Raw genomic sequence first — 16,364 nt, forward strand, 5'->3', positions numbered from 1 at the left:
TGCAGGCAGTGAGAACCAAGGGGAATGGTGGAGGTGGCTAAATTAGAGTGGGACAGAACTGGTTAAAGAAGAGCAAAAGACTAGGGGGTGAAGGGTAAAGGATGAAAAATAGGGCAGGAATGGAGAAAGAGATCAGGAATCAGGAGATCAGGGTTAGAAAGGATGGAAGAAAATTAGGATTTAGGAATAAAACTAGAAGAGATGACAGCAACAGAAGATTTGGAGCTTAAGTTTATTCTTGTGCACAAACCAAAGTACTGTGACTCACACCCAATATGCAAAGGAAGCGATCAATCCAGATCAAGCAGCAAACGTGATTGACTGGTGGTGGTCACGGTGAAAAGGGAGTCCATACCCATCTAGGATCAGAGATCAGGACCAGAAGCTGGAAAGGAACAAAAGCTAGGGTTCGGGGGATGGGGTAGGACTGAAAAGAGGTTTTGGCTCTGGGTATTTCCTTGCCCTTTCCCAGGTCATCATGACAAGTTGCAGAAGGCAGAAGGCCAGACTCAAAGGAAGTAGCACAGACACCACGTATTCCTCCAAAACTCAGTACACACTCTCACATCCCCCTACCATCATCCATCTTCACTCTGACAAATGCATTCTTCTCTCTCAAATTTTTCCCCAATCCCCCTCTTGTACACAGTTTCTTGAAACCCACCTCTACTGTCTCTCTTTCCCTCCCCATGCTCCTCTCTGTGACTCAATTAATTTCATTCATTCTGCTCTGCTCCTGGTTTCTATGTCACTTCTCACACCATGGCACTTTTCTCCCTCTTTTCTGTCTTAGGTGCATGAGGCAATGAAGCCAATGATTTTTTTTCATTCTCAGAAGAAATTCTTTGTCTTTCTTTTCCACTTCCTGGATCCTTATAGCTTAGCATGGGTCTCTTAAGTTGCTCTTAAATCCTGGTGAATAGAATTCGTTTTTTTTTTTTTCAAGTTTTTTATTTATTTAAGTAATCTCTACACCCAATGTGGGGCTCAAACTCATGACTCTGAGATCAAGAGTTGCTTGCTACTCCAACTGAGCCAGCCAGGCACCCCCTGATGAATAGAATTCTTAATTCTATTCCTGGTCTAGCTGGTATAACTCAGCCCTTACAAACTGCTCTGGCCCTTCAAGTCTTCTCATAATCTGTGAGTTTCACAAGATGCTGTACCCCCGCTACAGACACTGATCTTTGAGTCCAGTCCATCTTTCTCCCCACTATCTGGCTATCTGACCATTCTTTCATCAATACAGGGGGAAGACCCAGATTTGGTCTTTATTTAGACCTCTCCTCTTACTCTTGCCTCAGACATAAGAACACATCTGTGCTCACACACATTTGCACATACACAAATGTACACATACATGCCTAGATATATGCCAGCCAAGCTTGGAAAATGAGAGGGAGGAGTAGAGAGCGATTTAGTGCAGGGATCAATTTAGTCCTTTTGAAGCCTGCCTGATGGTAAGCTTGCTTGAGGTCTCACTGGTAACTTCTCTGTGTGCTTCTCATCGAATGTTAAAATGAGGCTCACAGAGAAAAGCACAAATGTAGAGAAAGAGAGACCAGTGGAGGAGTGTGGGTCGAGAGACTGAGATAAAGACAAAGACCCACAAAAGGAGCTACAGAGACAAAGGGAAGCACAGATAACAAAGCAGAGATAGTAGGTTGGAAAGCAGCAGGGAGGTTGGGAGCCAGGAGGATGGGACACCAACTCCAAAACTATCTCTGGCAGGAGGGAATTTAGCCTCCGGATGCCTGAGAGAGGGCATGGGATAGGTTGGAGAAGCAACTTTATGAACAGGATGTTCCACCTCTCCTTGGTCCTGGGAGCTGTACCCCATTCAGTGGTGGCCTGCCCCTGGCCTCCACACATGAGCCTGCAATCCAGTTCTGGTGGCTGAGAACCGAGGCCTGGCTACCTGGAAGCCACAGGAGCTAGGGGAAGTTCCAAGACCCCTGGGAGACTCTGGAGGAGGGCCTGGGCTAAGAACAGGGGCTGAGGCCAGCTCTGACCTCCAGATGGGCTCATCCAATGTAGTGGCTGCTCGTGGGGCAAGAACAGTGGGGGCCAGGAGTTCTGCAGTGGGCTGGGGTGCTGGAGTGGAAAATCGGCGGATCTCCTGGACTCGGGCAGTTTTGGGGGGCCCTGAAGAGGTGGGGCCAGGAGTCTGGGGAACCTCATCAAAACAGAACATGGCAGTTTTAAGTTGGTAGGGCTGGTGCCGCATGAAATCCAGAGCCTTGATACCCTGCTTAGGGGTTGCCCGAGGACCCTGGGATTGGGCCTTATTAGGGAGAGTTCGAGCACCCTGGGGGAAAAAGGGTGATAGCAGTGGGTTGTAAGCAATAGGAGGTGGGGCACGGATGTTGGGTGAATATTTCCAGGAAGAGGGCAGTGATGGTGTAGGGGAAGGGCTTCTGGGCCTAGGGCCAGGGCCAAAGCCAGGACTAGGTGTAGCTTCTACCACATACCTCTCTGCTCGGCTCTGCCGCTTGGCAAACAGCTCCCCACCCCTGCCCTGAAGCCTTGCTGGTTCAGGGATTCCAGCCGAATGGGCTGACCCATTCACTAGCCCATCAAGGAACCCACGAGAAGGGGGCTTAGGAGCCACTGGGGGTGGAGTCTTAGGAGTCATTGGGGGCGGTGTCTTGGGAGCCATTGGAGGAGCGGTTTTAGGCGTCACGTGAGACAGAGCCTTGTAACTCCTGCCCCCTGGTGGCTGCATGAAATTGCAGGCTTCAGCTCCAAGGCTCAGAGCATCTTCCTCTGGACCAGATTCCGCTCCCCCGGCTCGGGGTTTTTCATCCAGGTTCTGCACCAACGACAAGAGCTCGGGGTTGGGCGAGTTCTTCGTCTCCTCGTTTCCCGACCGGAACATCTGCTTCCGGGTCCCCCGTCGCCGGGCCTCCTGGAGGATGCCAGTGCGGGCAGCTGGCACGGAAATGCGCTGCTCCCGAGCGCTAGGTGGCTCAGGCGCCCCGGGGCCTGGGGCGGGAGCCTCTGGACGCGCAGCTGGTCTCAGAGGTCCCGATAGGAAGATAGAAGCGGTGGAGGTCATGGCAGCGGCACTAGGGGGAGCGGGGGGCTCCGAGGCTCCGCCTGGCGTTACGGGACGGTTGGGGGCTGGGATGTACAGGGAACTTGTAGCTGTCACGGGGCCTGAGGTGCGTGGAGTGCTGGGGGAACCGGAGGCCGGCACGTGGCTGGGCAGAGGGGTGGGCCCCTGAGAGGACAGGAAGGGCGGTGCGACGGGGCTGAGACCTCCCAGGCTTTCATTCGCCCTCTTGGGGGCTAGGGGTCGAAAAATAACCGAGGTGGTACTTGGCCGCTGCCCTTGTAAGCCTGGAGTAAAGGGCCTAGCTGACCGGTTAAAGATGTTTGGAGCCGGGGTTGGAGCTCCACTGCCTGGGAAGAAGGGGGTGGGGCTGACTACAGGGGCTGGGGAAGGACTGGATGCGAGTATAGCTGCTTCCGGAGGAGCACTCTGGGCCCGAGGTGGTGATTGCAGGCACTGCCCATTGAGCACGGCTGCTGGACCATCCCGTGCCAGCTCCTGGGTGCTGGAGGCTGTGCGCTGGCGCTGCTGTTCAAAGAGCTGGACCCCTCTGCCGGAGGCCTCACTCAGCTGCCCTCCCAGCCCCCGGCCCTGGCCCTCTCCTGCAGCTGAGCCTGGCCTGGCCAGCTCCATGTCCAGATAGGGGCTGTCCCAGTCGCACTGGTTGGTGAGGCTGCGGGCGTCGGAGAAGGCCTCTTCGTCCAGCTCCGACTCGCTGGTTGGAGGAACCCCGTCTTCTTCCTCAGCACCTGTCCCAGCTGCAGCCCCAAAGCTCACTAGGGTGTACTTCTTGGCTCTCTGCCGTCGTTTCTTAAACATAAGCACCCCCTTGGAGTGGGGGTTGGGGGCTGCAGTTAGAAGGGATGCGATCGTGCGGCATTTGGTCTTAGCCTCCTTCACACTCTTCTCTTGGAGGCTCTCTGCCCGTTGCAGTTCTGAGGAAGCCAGGAGGGAAAATGGTCAGTGAACGTCTTCTAGTCCTATTCCCCACACCCCAGCCAGTTTCCTCAGCCCTCCCACCTACTCTCTTTTCACTGGTCTGATCTACAATGTCTTTTGCCTGTGGCAAAGTCCTCTGACTTGGGGCAGAGTGGTAGGTGAAAGGTGAAACCAAGGACAGTTGAAGGGAAGGCAGATTCTGGTTGGCTGTCCTCACACTGCTCTGACCACATCTCTCCTTCTATCCTCTCTCCTCTCTATTCTGCTTCTATTTTCCTGGAGATGAGCTCTTACCCACCCCCCACACATTCTTCCCCTGCCTCCCACCGTTCCTGGCTGGCAATGGAGGTGAGGGACAGTCACTTCCCATGGCAGCCAGGGAGATGAGGCAGGTCCCAGAAAGAGACAAAATGAGAAGGGACACTTTCCTTCTACTACAGAGACCATGTTAGGGGGCTTCTCAGAAACTTAGGGACTTATCTCCTCTTCTTACCCCTACCCCTATGGTAGGGACACAAAGGACCCTTAGGAACAAGGATCTTCATTCACATTTCCACCTCCATTATGTAGTCCACATCATACACATTCATAGAAATAACCACCACACATTTCAGCAAGCATGTGGGTCTAGTGAAGGCCAGCTATGGGCATATTTTCTCATATGTACTCTTCTCTCTCATTCGTATATACCCCAGTTTATGTATACCCTAGTTCACATAAACATATGTAAATACACATGAACCCACACAAAAGCACAGTCACTCAAATACATTCACACGCATGCACATTCCTTCTTCACAGAGCTCCCCCTGCAGAGACCCTGTTACTAGTAGTTTGGACATAATTTTAGAGCTGATATTGGCCTTCCAACCACCAGGGCACTATTCTGTGCCTCACACCCCTGATACTCACAGCCAGGGATAGCCTCACATCTGAGATGCAGGAAAAGCCAGAGTGCTGCTCACCAAGGCAACCCTCCAAATCTTTAGGATACCTCGAGGTCATCAGCTAAATATATCCTCCCCCCACCACCACCACCCAACTGTGGTGGGAGTGGGGTGGGCTTCTTTGGGGGTCAGCCTCGTAGGTAGAGAGCTCAGGCAGTCACTAAGAGGCAGGCACACAAGGACTATGTACTAAGGGCAACCTGGGCAGGGCTTCCTATGCCATGTGGGGCCCAGGAGGTGGGGCCAGGAAATGGGAGAGGATGCCCTGCTGCTACGACCCTGCCTTGGACACAGATACACTCTGATCCATGATCCCCAGTTCCTCCTGAAAAATTCTTGAAATTCCATCCGCTTTCCACTCAAGATACCAAGCTCCTTTCTAATTAGGGCTTTCATTCCACCCATCCCAACGTTTATACCACAGAATAGCACTGTGCATGAGAGATAGGCACTGGAAGCAGAGTTCAGTTCAGGTTTTTGGTTCTTGGGAGAGTTACTTCATTTCACTGAAGTTCAGTTTCCTCATCTGTAAATGAGCATGATAATGGCTATCTCATAGGATTGCTATGAGGAATAAGTGAGATAGTGTAGGTAAATTTAGCATTTAATGGCAGCCCTAAGGCCCACTGTGTGTAACCATTACTATTAAAGCCTTCTTGACACCAGCTACACATGTATACAGACACTTTCATGGTCACACATATATCCTCCCATGGACTCCCATATACATGACTTCATGTATTTATAGATTACTCATACTTCTTTCTTTCACACACATTCCCTCCCCATGAGTTTTCTAAAGCTCATGTGGTCACAAACCCCTTTGACATGTAGCCATAGCATCAGCCCATTCTGAGAAAGGGGCAGTGAAACTCTCCTGAGAAGAGAAGAAAGAAGTCAAAAAGGAGGAAAGAATAAGGAATAAGACCTTTCCCAAAGACACCCCTTCCTAAGCTGTTGATGTATTCCCTTCCAGTCTAGATCCCAGAACTCTCTTGGCTATGGGAGGGTAGTACCTGCGTAGAATGGGTCCTGGAGCTCAGGAGTTGGGTCTGGGGCTTTGTTGTAGCTGGCTTGGCTGAAGGGCTCTTGGCTGATGGGCTCAAAGTTCTCCATGCCGAGAAATGCAGTGTTGGCTGGAGCAGGACCAGCTTGAGCCACCCCCCACGCCTTTTAAAGCCCCTTTGTCTTGTCCCTAGAGCTGGCAGCTGAATGAGCTCACTGTGCTATTTTTTGAGCCTGGCCCCCTCCCTCCCTTCTCTCTGCTGCCCCACAAGCCCCGGTGTGATGGACATGGACACCTGCCTACCCTTCCCCCAACCCCACCCCACTGGACAATGAGGACTGCTTGGCTAAAAATATCTTGAGTCACTAACTGCAGTCTAACCCAGCATGATAGGAAGGGAGGGGTGCTAAAATGAGAATTGGGGATAAGCATGGGATCCTGGGCATGCATCTGGAATTTCTTTGTGGGATATTGGACATTCTCAGGGATGTCAGTCTCTATTTTATCAATGTCCTTAGCCTCTGTCCCAGACTTAGGCACACAAAGTTCTATGGACCAGGAATCAGAACGGTAGAGGGAAGAAATGAGAGATGAGAACTAGAGGGGTAATCCTAGATTTTCAAGGTGACAACAAAGGTCTCTGGGGTAGAGGCACGGGACAGGGAAAAAGCTCACCCTTAGACCTTGTTCTGTAGCTCAAATCAAAAATAGCAAAGAGCTTGAGATAAGTGGAACAGGCTTTTTCTGCCCAGGCCCACATTCTTGCCTGAGATAAGGAGTCGAAGATCCCTCCCTCTGCCACTTCCTAGGGATCTCATGACTATCCCATAGTCTCCCAGTCCCAGGAATCCTAACTGAATTTACAAATGTCAAAGGTGGCTCTGATGTTATGCCTGGAGTTAACACTGAAAAGCTCCTGCCCTGCTTCCAGATACTCCCCTGCATCATGTCTTCACTCTGCCCTCACCCTGTCTGTCTGACACTTAGCAAAATCATAGCAACAACAACAAGCAAACCCTTTGTTGATTTCATGTCCCTTTCCAGCTTCCCTACTTTGTTCCTGGGTTGGGTTGAACCACCTGCACCTTTTGTGGCACTGGTTCCAACAGTAAAAATAATGGGGACTGTGAGAATAATTATTTTTCCCTCCTACTCATCACTCTTCTCCACTTGTCCCCAAGCCTATATCCAAAAGAAGCATAAAGCATGGTTACGGAGGGGTAGATTTAGGGTTCAGATTGAAGGATTCTGTCTAGGGAAAAAGGGCTCAGGCACTCACTGGCTTGCTTGGCCTTCTGGGTGTAGGTGGTAGTGAGGTCTTCTGCCACTGGGTGGGGAACAGGCCCCACCATAGGGATAAGATGAGGGCCAGGCCTGAGGGGGCCGTGGGGCAACAGCAGGGCCTCAGCTGGGGGTGGCTGAAGGGCTGCCCCATCCTCCCAAGATGGGGAGCTCACACGGCTGTCACCATGACTGGGAGGGCCAGCTACGGCAAGCGCTGGCTCTGCAGGGCTGTCAGATAGGTAGACCTCATCAGGTAGGGCTCCTGGAGGGGAGGGCCTTGTGGGGCCTCTGCGGCGGGGTCGGCGGGGTTTCTCCTGGGTGGCAGGTCCATCAGCATCACTGTCTGTCTCTCCGTAGTAAGCCTCACTGTCAGGGGGTGAGAGGAGGCTCCCAGGTTGAAGAGGCTGGGGAACTGGAGCGCCAGGAGGCTCAGGACTCAGTGGAGATAAGGGTGACAACACTTGAAGCTCACCAGGGGATGGAGACCGCACAGGCCCCTCATCCTCTACCCTGGATGGAAAGAAGACAGTACTTAAGAAGTGGGCTGGATGACTGACAGCTAGCGAGATCTAGAGGGGATGGGAGAAGGAAGGAAAGGAGGAGAGAGGTGACTGGCCTATAGGTTGAACGAGTGGGCTGGGAAGAGTGGGGATATGAAGACAAACTGGGAGGCATATGTGCTTGAAGGGCTGTAAGTGGACAGGGGCTTAGAGGGAGATGTGATGGCGAGGAGACAGGCAAGGGGTTGAAGTAGGCCTACACACTCAAATACCTGCTCGACACCCCCATCCCTTAATTGCAGATACACTGAAGCCCTCTGGGAGGCACATACAAACATTTATACTCCAGCCCAGACTTACAAGAAGTGAGTACTTAATAGTAGCTGAAGCCAGGGCAGTGAGACACAGAGCTGGGATAGACATTGGAAACCCTGGACTAGGGGGATGAGGGTGGGCTGAGGTGAGAGGGTTCCATACCGCCGCACAGTGAGGACAAGCTGATTCCCTGAAGCATCAATGAGGCTCATGGCACTGGCATGAGAGAGGCTGGTACAGGAGACCCCATTGATGGCCAAAAGCTGGTCCCTCTCTCGGAGTCCCGCTCTGCCAGCCTGGCTCCGTCTTCGGATCTGAGAAGGTGTTGGGAGGAGAGATAGCAGATGAGGGAGGGCTCCAAGTGGGAATAGAATGAAAGGAATCAGGATAGGAAGGACCTATGTGTGGAGGGGATATATTTTGCAGGGTAGGAAATGGGAGGGGTATGGAGCTACAGTTGAGGGAGCCTATCAAGAGGGAAGAAGGTGCAGACTGGAGGGAGTAATACATCATATTACTCCATCAAAGAGGCTGGGGGCAAACTACAGAGGGGAGGTACTGGGAATGGCAGTTGTATCACCTAAAGATTTCCCTCCAAGGGCAATATCTTTACTAGCCAGTAGTTCTCTTCTAGGCCTTGGAATCTCAGGGGCCATTACCTACACAGTCAAGATTTTAGAACAGTGTTCCAGATTGGAGGGAGTCCAGCAGATTCTGGGAGATTGTGGTTGTGTATATGTGTGCCATGCGTGCACACACATGTACATATGTGAAAGTAATAATACTAGTAATAATGGCTATCATTTATTGAGTGCTTACTAAATGTTAGGTATGGTGCCAAGCACTCCACATGTGTTATTGCATTTAATCCTTAGAATGAAGTAGGTACCGTTATTACCCACATTTTATAGTTGAGAAAACTAAGCCTGTGAGGTGAAACCAAACAGATAACAGCTTCATCTGACAGGCCAGATCATGCCATAATCCTCCTAGCACCTAAAAAGTCTTGCATAGGGAGAGAAAGGGTCTGGTGAAGGGAAAGAGGGGCAGTGAGGGCCTGGGCAGGGCAGGGTAGGGCAGGGCAGGGCAGGGTAGGGTAGGGCTGGGTAAGACAGCCTCAGCTCGTCACATATCAATTTAAAGAAAAATTAGAACCTTCCCTATATTCCTGGAATTTGGAGTAGAGGCACAGACTCAGGAGAGCAAAGACTGGATGGTCAGAACAGGACCTCTGCTACTATGGTGCCTCAGGAACTTTCTTTTTTTCTGCTCCCAGAAACCAGGAATTCTTTTCTAGTAGCCCCCTACAAGAAGCTTGTGCTCAGACACTACTCCTCCCACCAGATGAGCATGCTTCCCTGCCCACCTGCCCACCTGCCCACCCCCACTCCTCTTCTTCACAGCCTCCCACTTCTCCCCTAAAGGCCACCACATGACTCTTCCCACATTCCCCTGGGTTCCCCTTTCCCTGAAACTTCAATAATAGGGGCTCTCCCTTACCTTGGACACCTGTAAAGGTTTCCTCTGCTCGGCCCCCCCCTGAAGTCGGAAGCCCCAGGGGGCTCCCCCTGACAATGTGACCAGCACCTCCTCCTCAGCACCCATCGCTCAGCTTGGCCTATGGCCCTCGGAGTTTGGACAGTGTCCCAGAGAGAGAAGTCGAGGCGCTGGTACCCCGTCCGGCCTGTCTGTATGGCTGTCCTGCTCCTGCTGCCCCAGGCCTTCCCCCCCACACCACACACCACAGGCAGGCAACTTGGCCCTGGGATCAGTACAGTCCAGCACACGTGTCCTGTCAATCGGAGCTGTGCTCAAAATAGTTGCCGGCTGTACTCCCGTCCCTCCCCCAGCTGTATTACTCCCAAAGCTAATTATAGTCAAAACTTATGCCTTCACCTTTCCCCAGTTCTCCTGCATGAGCCTTTTACTCAGGACTCAGAGTACTAGCTCTAACTAATATATACACTTTCAGGGACTGTGCCTTCCCTAATAGGATCACGGACTAATCCCAACTGCTTTCCTCCAAAGCTCATTTTCAAGTGGCAGCAGCAGCGTGGGCTTCAGTTCCATGGCGAGAAATGGCTGGGCTTGTTCCACAATTTCACAAGATCCCCAGAAGAGCGCCTCCTTCATCTTGCTGTATGAATTTACCTGTTAATCAAAATGGAGATCCATATCCCGTTGCAGTGCTGAGGGCAATGTAGCTTTTTAAAACTAAAACTACTGGTTTCCTAAAATAACAGGCAGCATATAGGATTAGATGATTGTATAATGAAATAATCTATTGACATATATATATATATATAATGATTCCCAGGCCTCAGCTTTAGGAATTCAGATTTTATTGGTCTGGTACCTAGTATTGTCATTTTATTTTTTTCCCCACTTTCAGCAACGGTTGCAATTGTCCATTTTGTGATTCCCTGTTCATTTAGCCCCTGAATTTTCGGGACTTGCCAAAACTTAGAAGTAACTGTCTTGTCTAGTGTAAGCCAAAATACACTTAAAAATTTTTTTTAATGTTTATTTTTGACAGAGAGAGAGAGAAAGAGAGAGAGAGAGAGACAGAGCATGAGTGGGGGAGGGGCAGAGAGAGGGAGACACAGAATCCGAAGCAGGTTCCAGGATCTGAGCTGTCAGCACAGAGTCTGATGCGGGGCTCGAACCTACCGACCATGAGATCATGACCTGAGCGAAGTCAGACGCTCAACCGACGGAGCCACCCAGGCACCCCTAAATATACTGTTTAAATAAACAATCAGGCAAGAATGTTTAGACAGCAAGGTTTTACAGAACAAAATACAATGCTTATGCCATACCTTTATTTTATGTAAACCAGTACTACAAAACACTAAGATGGTCTAATAATGGGTTATGAATGCTCTATGTCTATGCTTTTCCATTTCTTTTCTTTTCTTTCTTCTTTTCTTTTCTTTTCTTTCTTTTCTTTTCTTCCCTCTCTCCTTCCCTCTCTTTCTTTCTTCTTTTTTTCCTTTGGTGTAGCCAAGCAGATCCAGACTCTGACTAATGTCTGGGAGGCAGACACAGAGGCTTTGCCAACCTTCCTACTCCAGGCTCATGCTTCCGGGGTATCTGGTTCTTTATATAATCCCTCTTGGGGAGGAACGATTGGTAGTGTAATACTGAGTCATAACTCCAATGCCTCACTCAGGGCAGGCTCTCTATTCTTTCATAGCAATGTTAAACAGGTATACTTTGGGAACACAATTAAAAAATTTTTTTTAATGTTTATTTATTTTTGAGAGAGAGAGACAGAGTGTGAGCGAGGGAGGGTCAGAGGGAGACGGAGATACAGAATCCAAAGCAGGCTCCAGGCTCCGAGCTGTCAGCACAGAACCTGACACAGGGATGTAAGTCACAAAGCACAATATCACGACCTAACCCGAAGTCGGCTGCCCAACTGACTGAGCCACTCAGGTACCCCTGGGGACACATTTTTTTTTTTTACAGCATCTTTGCAAGGATACATGTTGCATTTTTGCAATATTATTAAATATATCTTGGGCCTGAAAGAATCTTATTGGCATTTTTATTGGTATTGTGAACTTTACAGATTAACATAGGGAGAATTGACATATTTTTGATGGTAGGTTTTGCTACCCACTGGAATATTAGTTCCTAACTGGCAAGGATTTCTCTGTTGTGTTCAGTTTTGTATCTCCAAAACCTGGAACAATGCCTGGCATATAGTAAGTGCTTGGTTTTTATTGAATGAATGAATGGAATGCCTTTAGACTTGTTTTGATCTTATATTCCTCAGAAGTGTTTTAAAGTTTCTTTGTATAAATTCTATACATTTTTCTCTTTTAAAAAATGTTTAATTTATTTTTTTGGTTTATTTTTATTCTAGTATAGTTAACATACAGTTTTATAATAATTTCAGGTGTACAATATAGTGATTCAGCAATTCTATACATTACTCAGTGCTCATCATTTCATGTATTTTACCTATTCCTCCACCCACCTCCCTTCTGACAACAATCATTTTGTTCTCTATATTTATTTTTGAGAGAGGGAGAGACAGAGCACGAGCAGGGGAGGGGGCAGAGAGCGAGGGGGAGACACAGAATCCGAAGCAGGCTCCAGGCTCTGAGCTGTCAGCACAGAGCCCGACGCGGGGCTGAACTTAACGAACCATGAGATCATGACCTGAGCCGAAGTCCGACGACGCTCAACCGACTGAGCCATCCAGGCGCCCCCAGTTTGTTCTCTATATTTAAGAGTCTGTGTTCTTGTTTGACTTGTTGTTCTGTTCATTTGCTTCTTTTTTTTTTTTAAAGTTTTTATTTATTTATTTTGAAAAGAGCAGGGGAAGAGCAGAGAGAGTGAGGAAGACAATCCCAAGCAGGCTCTGTGCTATTAGTGCTGAGCCCATTGTGTGGCTCAGTCTCACAAACTGTGAGAGCATGACCTGAGCTGAAATCAACAGTCGGACTCTGAACCCACTGAGCCACCCAGACGCCCCTGTTTCGCTTCTTAAATTCCACATATGAGTGAGATCATATGGTATTTGTCCTTCCCCGATTGACTTTCTTCATTTAGCATTATACCCTCTAGATCCATCCATGTTGTTGCATCTAGTATTGCCATTTTATTTTTTATTTTACTTTTAATGTTTATTTATTTTTGAGAGAGAGAGCGTGCGAGTAGAGGAGGGGCAGAGAGAGAGGTGGACAGAGGATCCGAAATGGGCTCTGCACTGAGATTAGAGAGCCCAGTGTGGGACCCCAACTCACAAACTGTTGAGATCATGACCTGAGCTGAAGTTGGATGCTCAACCAACTGAGCCACCCGAGTGCCCCTAGTATTGCCATTTTAAAAAGCACCACAGATGATTCTTAATGTGCAGTGCTGGGCAACGTAGAGGAATTCTAATTTCTGCCCATCTCCCCACTTCCTTCATATAGAATTAATCCTTCCTTCCTTTGGCAACATATGTACCTTGTTCATATATTTTTTTAACTGCATTCCTCAGCCAATATTGTAGTTTGTTTATATGCCTGTCTTCCTCATAGACTGAGAAATTTGAAAGGACTATGTGCAACAGTCCGTCAACAGTCCAGAGAGCAATGCCTGATGTGAAGAGTGCTCAATGAATGTTGGCTAAATTAAATAACGTCTTACAGCGCACAGGTGGTCATGGAAAGATGGACAGATAGTGTGCATAAACATGCCAACACATGTTAATAATAAAATCTCTACTTATTTTTAGGTTCCCATCGTATGAATGTACTCTAAGAGATCTTTTTGTTATAAATCACAACATTACGGTGGTGTAAGAATAGTTATCAAAGGCTACAGAGTTTCCTGGAATAGCTGTTCTACTCATGTGCTAAATGCGGTTTGCCCTGGTGTATGATGTAGTCATAGAAAACACTGGGATTTAGTGTCTAAAATGGACTTGGAATCTTGTTTCACCATTTATTAGTTGTGTGATCTCAGGCAGATACTTGACCTCATCAGTAAAAAGAGTATCTAAAATATCCTTTCACTCACTATTCAAATACTCACACTTATTGAGTGCTAGCTACAAATCAGCCATTGTGCTATACCAGTGGCTTTCAATTAACCTTGAGTGCACATTAGAATCATCTGGAACAAATTTTTTTTAAAGATTTTATGTTTAAGTAATCTCTACACCCAATGTGGGGCTTGAACTTACAATCCCAAGATGAAGACTTGCATGCTTTACCGACTGAGCTAGCCAGGTGCCCCTCACCTGGAAAAAATTTAAAGCTACTGGTTCCCTAAAATAAGACAGTAGGATTAATGATTGTATAGTGAAATGACCTACATTTATTTATTTAATTATTTATTTATGATCTATATATAGTAATTCCCAGGCCTCAGCCTTGGGGATTATGATTTTATTGCTTTGACACCTAGTATTGACATTTTATTTATTTATTAAAAAAAATTTTTTTTAACGTTTATTTATTTTTGAGACAGAGAGAGACAGAGCATGAACGGGGGAGGGTCAGAGAGAGAGGGAGACACAGAATCTGAAACAGGCTCCAGGCTCTGAGCAGTCAGCACAGAGCCTGACGCGGGGCTCGGAATCACATACCGCAAGATCGTGACCTGAGCCGAAGTCGGACGCTTAACCGACTGAGCCACCCAGGCGCCCCAGTATTGACATTTTAAAAAGCACCAGATGATTCTAATGTGCAGCCAATTGAGAAACAAGAGTGGGGACACAGAAACCAGTATAATGCAACACATCAGCCTCTATCCTCAAGAAACCATGGATTTAGACTTTACCACATACTAGGAGTGCAACCTTTTTTTTTTCAAGTTTAATTATTTTGAGAGAAAGAGAGAGCGTGAACAGGGGAGATGCAGAGAGAAAGAGAATGCCAAGTAGGTTCTGCACTGTCAGCACAGAGCCCCATGTGGGGCTCAAACTCACGAATCATGAGATCATGACCTGAGCCAAAATCAAGAGTCAGATGCTTAGCCAACTGAGACACCCTGGTGCCCCTGGGAGTGCAACTTTAAGCAAGACAGAAGATACCTCCTTTCCTGTGTTGATATGAGAGTTGGTGTCAGAGGATAAATTTTGTGAAAACACTTAGTAGAGGGCACAGCCTAAGACAACGTGCTCAACACATGTTAACAGAATTTGGCAAATGACTAATCTAGATTAGTAAATCTCAATCTTCAGTGTGCTATGGAGTCATTTGGAGGGCCTATTAAGCCATGGCTCACTGGGTCTTACCTCCAAAATTTGATTCTGTATGTCTAAAGGCGAGTTTGATTTGTGTTTCTAACAGGTTTCCAGGTGATAGTGTTACTGTTGATCTCAGGATCACACTTGGAGAACCACTGACCTCAACTTCTGAGGACAAAAACAAACTTCCTGTTTATTAAAGCATGCTCAATGCCTAATATAGCTTGCAGCACAGACTAGAAGTGCATTTTTTTTTCAATGAATGAACCACTCCCTGCTTCAGAATAGCTGTTATTTACTGTCAACAAGAGAGCAAGAACTTTTGTTCACTATGTAGTCCCAGAAACAAAAACATGGCTTAGTACACAGCAGTGCTCAAAAAAAAAAAAAAAAAAATTAAATGAACTATTATTGAAAGGATTAAGTGAGGCCACGTATATTTTTAAAAACCCTACAAGTAGGGATGCCTGGGTGACTCTTGATAGAGGCTCAGGTCATGATCTCGCCTTCATGAGTTTGAGCCCCGCTTCCAGCTCTGTGCTGACAGTGTGGAGCCTGCTTGTGATTCTCTCTCCCTCTGCCCCTCTCCCACTCTCTCTCTCAAAATAAATAAACGTAAAAAAAAAAAGTTAACTGGGGCTACCCGGGTAGCTCAGTCAATTGGGTGTGGGCCTCAAAAATGTTTTTTAAATTTTATTTATTTTTGAGAGAGAGACAGAGCGCGAGCAGGGGAGGAACAGAAAGAGAAGGAGACACAGCATCCAAACCAGCCTCCAGGCTCTGAGCTGTCAGCACAGAGCCCGACGCAGGGACGCAGGGCTTGAAGCCACGAACTGCGAGATCATGACCTGAGCCAAAGTCGGACGCTTAACCCACTAAGCCACCCAGGCGCCCCCGATGTGGGACTCTTGATTTCAGCTGTCATGGTCTCACCATTGGTTAAGTTTGAGCCCTACATGGGGCTTTCTGCTGTCAGCACGGAGCCTGCTTCAGATCCTCTGTTCTCCCACCCTGCCACTCCCCCCCTCATGCTCTCTCAAAATAAATAAACATAAAAAAAGTTAACTAGTAATATCTGACATTTACTGAGTGATTGCTATGGTGCCAAACAACCTGTGTGACGTGTCTAATTACATTCTCACAAGAAGCTATATATATATATATATATATATATATATATATATATATATATATATATTACATTCTCACAAGAAGCTATAAGGGCATTCAGTATTCTCTCATTTAAAAAATGAAAGAAACTAAGGCAGAGATAGTTGCCTAAGCTGGTCAGCAGCTAAGCCAGAACACGAACACATGAAGCCTGAAAGCCGAGTTAGAACTCTTTACCATAATAGTTCCGCACATCTTATGACCAGCGAAAGTCATAAGAGCAACTTCATAGACGGAAATCAATGGGGCCAGGGGTCAGCAGGAAGTGACTGCAGGATCTAGATTAGAGGTCACTAATGCGTCACCCTCAATCGCATCTCAGCTAGTGGGACCATAACGTGATCAGAACGGGGAGCGCGGTAAAAAGGCAGAAATGCACTAACACCTGCGGAGGCTCTCAGGCAGCAGCCACGACGGGAGAGGCCGTGGCGCATGCGCGGCATCCGGGTTCTTGCGC

At 48.0% G+C, this 16,364-nt stretch overlaps 1 protein-coding gene and 1 long non-coding RNA gene across 3 annotated transcripts; both read right to left on the bottom strand.

Annotated features, from left to right (window-relative positions):
- Positions 1-213: 213 nt before the first annotated feature.
- SYNPO2L (synaptopodin 2 like) lies at positions 214-9,809 on the bottom strand. 2 transcript variants are annotated; one of them, XM_015067693.3, is made up of 4 exons: positions 9,547-9,809; positions 8,209-8,360; positions 7,227-7,741; positions 214-3,990 (listed from the first exon to the last, which is right to left on the bottom strand). In XM_015067693.3, the coding sequence occupies exons 1-4, from the start codon at positions 9,649-9,651 to the stop codon at positions 1,841-1,843; spliced, it is 2,922 nt and encodes a 973-aa protein (XP_014923179.2). In that variant the 5' UTR covers positions 9,652-9,809; the 3' UTR covers positions 214-1,840. The 2 variants fall into 2 exon arrangements, with proteins under 2 accessions (XP_014923179.2, XP_053063484.1); XM_053207509.1 differs by lacking the exons at positions 7,227-7,741; positions 8,209-8,360; positions 9,547-9,809 and adding an exon at positions 5,958-6,202.
- Positions 9,810-15,446: 5,637 nt separating this feature from the next.
- On the bottom strand, positions 15,447-16,189 carry LOC128312552 (uncharacterized). The gene is made up of 2 exons (XR_008291977.1): positions 15,947-16,189; positions 15,447-15,885 (listed from the first exon to the last, which is right to left on the bottom strand). It is a non-coding gene; the product is annotated as an uncharacterized LOC128312552 (long non-coding RNA).
- Positions 16,190-16,364: the final 175 nt, after the last annotated feature.

The sequence above is a fragment of the Acinonyx jubatus genome, chromosome D2 (genome assembly GCF_027475565.1).
Source record: "Acinonyx jubatus isolate Ajub_Pintada_27869175 chromosome D2, VMU_Ajub_asm_v1.0, whole genome shotgun sequence".
In the NCBI taxonomy this organism is placed as follows: domain Eukaryota; kingdom Metazoa; phylum Chordata; class Mammalia; order Carnivora; family Felidae; genus Acinonyx; species Acinonyx jubatus.